Raw genomic sequence first — 10000 nt, 5'->3', positions numbered from 1 at the left:
CTCCCCTCCCCTGTGGAGCCGAAGCGTGGCAGCTCCACGCTGGGAAGGAAATAGCCCAGGCACCAGTTGGGACCGCGCGCTTCACTGGGGCCCAACCTGCATGACTGCGTCTGCCGCGCACCGAGGCTGAAGGGACCTGGATGCACCCACCTGGCCGCCGCCAGGGGGGCCCGGGGCCATGATGGCATATGGCGGGAGGTCCGGGGGCCTCACTGAGTCTCCAACTGGGGGCCCCCCCCCCAAAAAACTTCCGCTCTGCAAGTCTTACAGCCGCGGGGATGAGAGCGACGGGGTTTGAGGGGACGAGGTGGAGGTGGAGGTGGGAGACTCAACGGGGAAACCACAGAAACTTTTCTCATCATTACCGCCATTATAATCATCACTGATCTTTTTCTTAATCATTGACAGTTTTGAAGATGGGGAGGGGGGGGGGGTGTTGATAGGCACAGTGGCAAACTGCAAAATAATAACATTTCCTCCTATGTCCTGCTGATACCGGGAATGATTCTCAGCTCCAACCTGCCACACTGTTCCCTGATAGTACAGCTGTATTATCTGTGTCCTACTGATAGGTATGCAGAGGGGGACCTCCTCATTTCTTGCACGGGGCATAGCTAATAGTCTCTGTTTGCCGTCACTGTTATCTTTCTCTGTATAATTACACTATAAACCATTGTATTTCTCAAATTGATTGAAAAAGTGAGAGAGCAAAGCCTACTGAAAACAAAACAAAACAAAACAGTTCAACGATTTCTTTGACAAAATGAGAATCAGTCTGTATTATAATATAATATCCAACAAAATACTTATGCTAATCAACTTCCCCTCTATGGGGCTATCATCCACTCCAGTAAAACATCCAGTTATATTCCTACAAACCCCTGAGTCATCTCAGATGGAATGGAAGAAGAGAGCATGGTGACTGGCTCTAAAAGTTCCAAGAGGACGTTAGCGAGGGCTATTATGCTCTGGAAATCCACAACTGAGAAGCCAAATATCAGGTTGGTCAGAGTTCCTTTGAATCCCTACACATGTCTGATGTGAAAGCAAATACATTCAATATGCTCTCTAACCAAGAAGAACTCTCCAACATGAGGCCCAGATTATGGGAAGGGGAGAAGAGGCATAGGCAGGCTGTGTTCTGTCTCAGTACACATATACTGTAAACATGTACGGAGGTCAGTAACCTCTCTCATAGAGATATCTGATTGGGAAGTTATAGCTTACATAGATCTACACTATTACAATGACCATTGCGCTATCTAGTATGGCAGGGTAAGTCCAGATCTACTAAAGATATCACAGTACCGCTCATATATCTTCTCCATATTCTGTGTATTCCCACTGGACACACAGTTGTGTATGGATCTCTTCAGGATCCATAGATCACAGATCTCATAAATCTGTTTCAGTTGTCAAATCTGTAACCCTTATCTAGCCCGCAGATGTCAACCCCACAAAACAAATAAGCGGTCGACTAGTCAATGCCTAGTTTCAGTGATAACAAAAGCCCAGAGGGTCCACTTTGGGTCCTGACAAGAACTTACTGTACTGTAATTCTAAACTCATTGGTTGTCAGGAAAACAGCACGATCGGATATTCAAATTAGACCCCTAGCCCTACATCCCCTCACAACGAATAGGTGTCTGATGTGTCTTACCTCCTCCCATTGGTGGATGTAGCGTATGAGGCGGGACAGCCTCAGCAGCCGGAGCAAGCTGAGGATCTTGGTGAAGCGGACGATGCGAAGTGCGCGCGCCGTCTTGTAGAAGTCCGAGTCGATGCGCGTCTCCACGATGAGGAAGATGTAGTCGACGGGGATGGAGGAGATGAAGTCCACCACGAACCAGCTGCGCAGGTACTTGATCTTGATCTGCTGCGGGTCCAGGATGATCTCCGTGTTGTCCTCCTTGACGATGCCCGTGCGGAAGTTGAGCACCAGGTCCATGAGGAAGAACGTGTCGGACACGACGTTGAAGACGATCCAGGGCGGCGTGTGCTCGTCCTTGAAGAAGGTGATGCCAACGGGGATGATGATCAGGTTGCCCACCATAAGCAGGAGCATGGTGAGGTCCCAGTAGAACCTAGAATCAGTGAGGGGAAAATGAGAGGAGATGACAATCAGTGCCTAGCAACAATACCATGTTCGCTCAGAGCCTCCAAAGCATCTCTCCAAATTACACGTCTCTGTCATGTCATGTCTTTTTTTTGCACCGTCACTAGACAGATGTAGGAAGGAGGGAGATGGGCATCACTGGAAAGCAAAAGTCAGAAAGTGGTCTGTTGAAAAGAAAATGAGTTGCTGTTCACAGCTCCTTCTCAGAGTCGATGAAAAGCAATTAATGGGGGGACACGGGATTCAAAACCAACCAGGAGTGTAACAAAAAAAAACAGAGAAGTGTTCTGTCAGAAATACAGAGAATTAATTGCTAGAGTTAGAAAAGTGCCTGAAAAGTGGTCTGCTACAGAAATGGAGAGGGTAGTGAAAATAGTTGCTGATAACGTCAGCAAAACAATCGTCCAAAAAGTGAGCCGATGGAAAGCAGTATTGTGGGGCATAACATGGATGGTCTCTGAAGACCCATTTCCTTCTACAACCTATTTACAACATTTAAGCAATTCTCCAGATTAAATGTGTCACTGTTATCGTGTTCTTGCCTCTCCCCAGAAGCTGTTTGGCTTTAATGACTCAGCCAACAAGTAGAACTCTTCTCTTCTATAAATGTGACGGCTAGAAAATGAGCTGAACATTGTTTTTCTGATCATTCAATATTGAAATACATTAAGCTATTTGCACTCTTGGTAGACACAGTAGATTTATTTCACAGAGAACTACAGATGAGAAAAATGCTAATGCTGTTTGGTTTTAGCTGCACAGATGTTTGTGCAGGCGCTTTGAATAACCTAAGCAGGATCAGGAAATTCACACACGCACACATACACATAAACACACTCACACACACACGCACACATGCAAACTAATACACACACACACACACACACACACACACACACACACACACAAATGCCAGAAAAACAATGTAATAATGTGGATTGGCAAAGAGTCTATAATTAATTTGTTTAATTCACAATGTAATTTCAGACAAAGCTATTACCTTGCCACAACCGATTCATTTATTACCGGCTTTTCCTCAGAAATCAGGAGCTCGCTCTCACGGGTCGCCATCGCCAGAAAATAAATAGTGGCTGGCCTTATCTCACGAGGAGATCTAATTGTATTGTATTGTGAATTGTTACTCCTCGCCCGCGGTCTCTCTCCGGCTGTTTGGTGGCGGCGGCGAGGTCAATAAGGGTTAACCGCTGATTACTAAGTGTGGCGCAGCCTCGTCCATTCTCCCGGTGTCTCTTCATGTTTGGTTATAAATTGCCCCTGCTGGCTGACCTGTAATTGAATCTAGATTGGCTCTCTTGTATAAAGGATGGAGTATCCTTGGCGCTGTGTAGATTGCATTGTGAGGAACGTCAGCATTGTGAGCTGGTCGTGCAGGGGGGGTTGGGGGGTATGGGGGGGGGGGGCAGATGATTTAACCGCTCGAGCATAGCTGCCCCATAAAAATCCATCTTGGGGGCAAAAGTAATTTAAAGCCCCCAGGGCAAAAATAAATGAAAGTCGTGGCGTTTTGTATGCTGATGCATTTTGACGTTGGGATTTTAACCTGGGGAAAGTGAAGGGAAAAAAGAGCAATCCCTGGCTACCCCTGGGAGCACTCACTCTCCTGTTCATGGACACGACATGTTACTCCAAATAAACACTAATTACACACACAGCTGTCTACGAGGGTTGAGCCACATTGTGGATGGATTAACACTTAGACACACACACACGCACACACACGCCTGGGAGCTCTCATTCTTTCTCTCTCTCTCTCTCTCACACACACACACACACACACACACACACACACACACACACACACACAAACGCATCCATGTGCACACACACACACACACACACACACACACACACACACACACACACACACACACACACATATACACACAAACACACACACACACACGTTTACACCCAAAACTGTGACAGTAATTGGAATTCTTCAAAGTAACAAGGGTATCCACTCTTTCAGAATCCTGTCAAACGGAGTTATATTTAGTGAGACGTTCCCACCACTGACTTTGGTCTTGTTAAGACTTTAAGCCCAGGAGAACTACAGAAACTTCAAAGGGGGGGGGGGAGTGTTCGCCGATAATGACATTTGTTTCTAGAATGTCACAATTCGAACAGCATGGCAAATGTCAAGCAAACCTTGTGAACTGAAATTACGTGCGTATAAAGCGGAAACACAACAACGGACGCTCTTCGGCGTAATAATGGCGGGTTTTACGTGTCTCGTCATTTCTCGCTGCGCCGACACCTGGGCCGCACCTCCTCGCCGAGCCCTCTGTCTGCACTCACACTTCTCAGAACCCAACAGGGAGCCCAAAGTGGGTCGGACCAGAACTGAGCTCAGACACCAGGAGGTAAAAAGAAGAAGAAAAAAGAAATAAATAAAAAGGAGGGCTGTCTAGCAGACAACCCCTGCGGTCTGTGTGTGTGTGTGTGTGTGTTTTTTTTTCCGTGAGTGGAAATGGAGGACAGGGAGAGAGAGTTGCTCCGCTCTCCTCTAGTCCGCGGTGTCCGCTCTCCTGAGCCGGAAGGAAGGAAGGGAAAGGGAGAAACGGGAACGGGAACGGGGCGAGACGCCGAACAGCGAGACAGCGGGAGGGGGACCCCAGGGAGCGACGCACCTGCGTGAGCTCCACCTGTTCTCTGCCCATGAGCCAGGGACACGAGGGAGGAACCGGAGGAGGGAGGGAGGGAGGAAGAGAGGGAAGAATGGAATGATAGAGAGAGGGACACAAGGGTGAGAGAAATGGAGGGAAGGAGAAAGGGTGGAAAAGTTGGATGAGAACGAAGGGTGGCGTGGAGATTAAGAGGGCGAGACAAAGGAAGGGAGGGAAAGAACAGGGTGCAGACAGAGAGAAAGAGTGATAGAGAGTAAACCTAAAGGAGAGAAATAAGGAGAGATGGAGAGAGGAACTGTAAAGCGAGATACAGCAGGTATTGTGAGCGTAAAAGATTCCAGAAACAGAGGGCACAGAGAATAAACTCTCCAGAGTGATCAGTCAGCCAAAGAAAAGAAGGGATGGATGAGAAGGAGGGATGGAGAGGGGGAGTGACAAAGTGATTGAGAGAATGAGTGGGTGAAGATTGTGCACAAGCATGGTGCAAGGAAGCATGTGCCATTCCTTCTGCACTATTTACAGAGCAAAGCACTGCGCTTGGAGATACGTCCTTTGTGTTTAAGCGACGTGTGTCACTTCATGTGAAATACATGGGCTTCCTCTTTCCGTACATAATGTGGCCCTCTGCCTGTGTGTGTGTGTGTGTGTGTGTGTGTGTGTGTGTGTGTGTGTGTGTTTGTATGTATGCGGGCATGTGTCTACTCATCTGTGTGGCATGAGAACGCACAAATATTACAGCCTACTATGTGAACATGCACTATATGCTTTCATTTGGTGGCTCTCTCCCTATTCAAACCTCATGGAACAATCTTTACTTCCTAAAACTCTTTCTTCTTAGGTATCTCCTACACACCACATATGTGCAATATTAGAATATAATTCTAGCTATGTTGGATTAGACAAACAGACCTTTAAATCATATTATATTGATTTTTCTCACGCTAAACAGCATAATCTGTATGACTTCCACCAGTCCTGAAGTTGCATAGAAGGGCAACTACAGCTGTAATCACACACATGCTTCATAGAACAGATGAATCCATTCACTATAGGAGAGACGGCACATATTAGAAGTCTTAATCATGCCACGAACAGTTCATGGCAATTGCATCATACTGCCATTAATCATTAAGATTGCCATACGGTTATACAGTTTTACATTCATTGTGAAATATCATAGCAGTGTCCCATCACCATTGCCAATAACAATTACTCAAATAACAATTACATATGTTAGATACCATATCAGTATATGTCACATGCTTGTGAGCATCAAAATATGTTGGCTGTTGTCATAAGAGTTATTGAAAACTGGATATATATCAATGTAATCATTGTTCTTGAAAAAAATATGAATGTACATAATCTTTCATAAATACAGCATTAATAGTCATGAAAGCATAACAAGCATGTGCTGTAAAAGTATACCCTATATAGCTCCTTCCCTATAGGGTATACTTTTATAGTACATGATTGTTGTGGTGTTTCATGGTTTGTCCATGAAAAATTATACCCAGTAAAGAAGGATCCGTATAAAATGCTACCCAAGAAGGGTCCATGTAAAGTGACTCTTTATAAAGGGGTCCATGTGACGTGATACTTTATAAAGGGGTCCATGTGAAGTTATACTTTATAAAGGGCTCCATGAAAAGTGATTCTTAATAAAGGGGTTCATGTGAAGTGATACTTTATAAAGGGCTCCATGTAAAGGGCTCCATGTAAAGCGCTAGATTACTGTATAAAGGGGTAAAGTGTGCCCACTGGTGGGGAGGGTGACTGCACAGTGTGATGGATGGAGAGAGCTGCAGCCATTTACACCTGCAGAGGTCAGACCGGTCCCCATGCCCTCTCTGCATCTGCCACCTACAGTATTTACCTGCATGCATTACTGTGCAACAAGAGAGTGTGTGTGTGTGTGTGTGTGAGAGAGAGAGAGAGACAGAGAGAGATGGGGGGAGGGGGGGTCAGAGTGAGAGAGAGTGTTTTATGTCTGTTATATTTTATTTTAATGTATTTATTTGTATATTTTGTCTGTCGTGCTTTTATTTATATGTGAGTGTGTGTGTGTGTGAGAGAGAGCGAGAGAGAGAGAGAGAGAGAGAGAGAGAGAGAGAGAGTGTGCCCGTTCGTATGTCAGTCCTTCCCTTCTCAGCTCTTCCCCACTGCCCCCTCATGTAGCAGGTCATCCCACCTAAACATAGCAGGGATCCATTTACTGCACTTAGTTATGCTCTGGACACCCCAGGTGGAGGAAGAAGCCGGTCTATAAATACAGAGAGAGAGAGAGAAAGAGAAAGAGAGAGAGAAAGAGAGAGAGGGAAGAAAAAAGGGAAAGGAGAGAGAAGCAAAAAGAGAGACAGACACAGCACTGAAAGAGTAGAAGAGAAGGAGAGACAGAGAATGACAGAGAGAAAAAACTAAGATATACAGAACAATAGACAGCAAGAATGGATGACAGAGAGAAGTCAGAGGATAGTCTGAGACAACATGCACCCAAAGATATAGGTAAACACACACACACACACACACACACACACACACACACACACACACACACACACACACACACACACACACACACACACACACACACACACACACACACACACACACACACACACACACACACACACACACACACACACCGTGCTGCAGAGGAACGTGCGGCCCCAGTGAATGTCAGAGTTTTTTTATACCATCTCATCTGAAACAAAAGGCAGTGTCCTCTGAGGTGATGTCTCTTCAGGGGGAACGTCCCCGCGGGAGGAAGGAGGGGCGGCAGAGAGAGAAAGAGAAGGAGAGAGAGAGAAGGAGAGAGAGAGAGGGAGAGAGGAAGGGAGAGTGAGTGAGAGAAAGAGAGAGAGGAAGGGAGAGTGAGCAAGAGTGTGATACAGTCTCAGAGGGAGGGAAGGAGAGAGAGATGGATGAAATAAGGGAAGAGAGTGAGTAACAGGGAAAACAATGTATAGCAAAGGCAGTAAAGGTATGGAAGATGAGACTAAGAACAGAGGATGACAAAGAGGGAGAAACAGAACAGAGAGAATGTGACAACAAGAGAAAGAGGGAAAACATGAGGAGAACAAAAGAGAGAGAGAGAGGGAGAGAGAGGGGGATAGTGAGAGCCAGAAAAAGAGACAGCGACAGTCAGTGTGTGAGAGAGAGAGTGATAGAAAGAGAGAGAGAGAGGGCTAGTGAGAGCCAGAAAGAGAGCAAGAGAGCAAGAAAGAGAGACCGTGAGAAATAGAATGAGAGAGAAAGAGAGAGAGAGAGAAAGAGAGGGAGCTAGTGAGGGAGAAACAGAGAAGGCAGGGAAGTGACCCCGGCTGATGGAGCACACCTGAGTTGACCCAGCACCGCGCACAAGCCCATGCAGCGGGCAGCAGCTCCTGACATTTCAACAGCAACGAGGAAAACAACCAACCAACACACACACTCACATACATACACACTCCGGTCAGTCTCTCAATTGACCCCCTACACACACACACACACACACACACACACACACACACACACACACACACACACACACACCGTAGTTATCCCTGGGGGGCCTGAGAGGACATGTTTTCACCCTCTCAGAGTGCCTCTGGCTACAAGAGAAGCCTCTCTCACACCCCTCGCCCTGCACGAAGCTTTGGGACGGCACCTACACACACACACACACACACACACATACACACACACACACACACACACCAATACAAATCCCCTGAGAGGAAACAAAGAATGGAGAGGTGCAAAAAGTATATAGCCTTTGTGTGTGTGTGTGTGTGTTTATATCAAGTTGTGAAGTTGTGAGGGTGAACCTGTGGTTGTTATTGTCTATAGGTGTGTGCATGTGTGCCTATGTGTAATACACATATATGACTGTATATATACTGTATGTGTGTGTAGGTGTGTGTGTGTGTGTGTGTGTGTGTGTGTGTGTGTGTGTGTGTGTGTGTGTGTGTGTGTGTGTGTGTATGTGTGTGTGTGTGTGTGAGTGTGTGTATGCACATGTATATATGCGTGCACATCAATATACAATATATCTGTAAAGGTTTGTGTGTGTGTGTGTCTGGCTTTATCTCTCTATCTCTCTCTCTCTGTGTATTTGTGTGTGTGTGTGTGTGTGTGTGTGTGTGTGTGTGTGTGTGTGTGTGTGTGTGTGTGTGTGTGTGTGTGTGTGTGTGTGTGTGTGTGTGTGTGTGTGTGTGTGTTTGTATGTGTGTGGTCCCCATGAGATGCTTTCCTCTTGCCTGCGGGCGACGGCGGGGAGAGAGATTGCTAGGCAGACAGGCAGGTCGTCTGTCATTTCAGGTACACAGGCCGACTATTCTGCTCTGAGAGGCACCCCCCTTCATTGTGCATTGCACTGACTGAATCAGGGCAGCCCACCTGCCCTGAGCAAGTATAAATGTGCGTGTGTGTGTGTGTGTGTGTGTGTGTGTGTGTGTGTGTGTGTGTGTGTGTGTGTGTGTGTGTGTGTGTGTGTGTGTGTGTGTGTGTGTGTGTGTGTGTGTGTGTGTGTGTGTGTGTTTGTGTGTGTGTGTGTGTGTGTGTGTGTGTGTGTGTGTGCATGCATCTAAGCTTGTGAGTGTGTGTGTATGTGCATATGTGTGTGTGTATGTGCATGCATCTAAGCATGTTTGTGTGTGTGTGTGTGTGTGTTTGTGTGTGTGTGTCTGTGTGTCTGTGTGTATGTATGTGTGAGTGTGTGAGAGAGAGAGTGAGAGAGAAAGAGAGAGAGATGAGAGAGTATGTGTGTAAGAGCTCCTGGTGACAGGGCTTCTCTGAGGAAATCTTGCGTATTTAAAAAGGGTCTGATTGAATGATTGAACTGTGTCTGCTTATGAATATGAAAAGCAGTTTCGCTCTCCTGAATTATTCATATTCATGTTTTTTTTTGCTTCTATTTAAACTAGTGGTTGTTGTTGTTGTTGTGTTTTTTAATGAGGGAATGTGTACATGTGTGAGAGAGTGATCAAGTGAAAGTTAGTGAATGAGTGAGTGAGTGAGTGAGTGAGTATTTTAATGAGTGACCAGGTGACAGTGAGTGAGTGAGTGAGTGAGTGAGTGAGTTAGTGATCAGGTGAAAGTTAGTGCATGCATGATTGAGTGAATAATTTTTTGGTGTGACTTTATCATGTATTTTCTATATTACACTACATTTACATACAGTATGATATCCAGTAGTTATTTCATGAACTAGTGTTGTATTGTCATGTTATCTTTCTGTCTTTGGCTTATCCTA

At 45.9% G+C, this 10000-nt stretch overlaps 1 protein-coding gene across 1 annotated transcript in view; it reads right to left on the bottom strand.

The window, feature by feature from the left end:
- The window catches only part of hcn4 (hyperpolarization activated cyclic nucleotide-gated potassium channel 4), an 87132-nt gene that overhangs the window by 58074 nt on the left and 19058 nt on the right, over nucleotides 1-10000 (bottom strand). The window contains exon 2 of the mRNA XM_062549958.1: nucleotides 1661-2084. Coding sequence (XP_062405942.1) covers nucleotides 1661-2084 — 424 coding nt within the window. The remainder of the gene's footprint in view (nucleotides 1-1660; nucleotides 2085-10000) is intronic.

This window comes from Sardina pilchardus, chromosome 11, assembly GCF_963854185.1.
Source record: "Sardina pilchardus chromosome 11, fSarPil1.1, whole genome shotgun sequence".
NCBI lineage: Eukaryota > Metazoa > Chordata > Actinopteri > Clupeiformes > Clupeidae > Sardina > Sardina pilchardus.
Note: the sequence above shows the minus strand (reverse complement) of the source record. Positions and strands in the feature narration are given on the sequence as shown.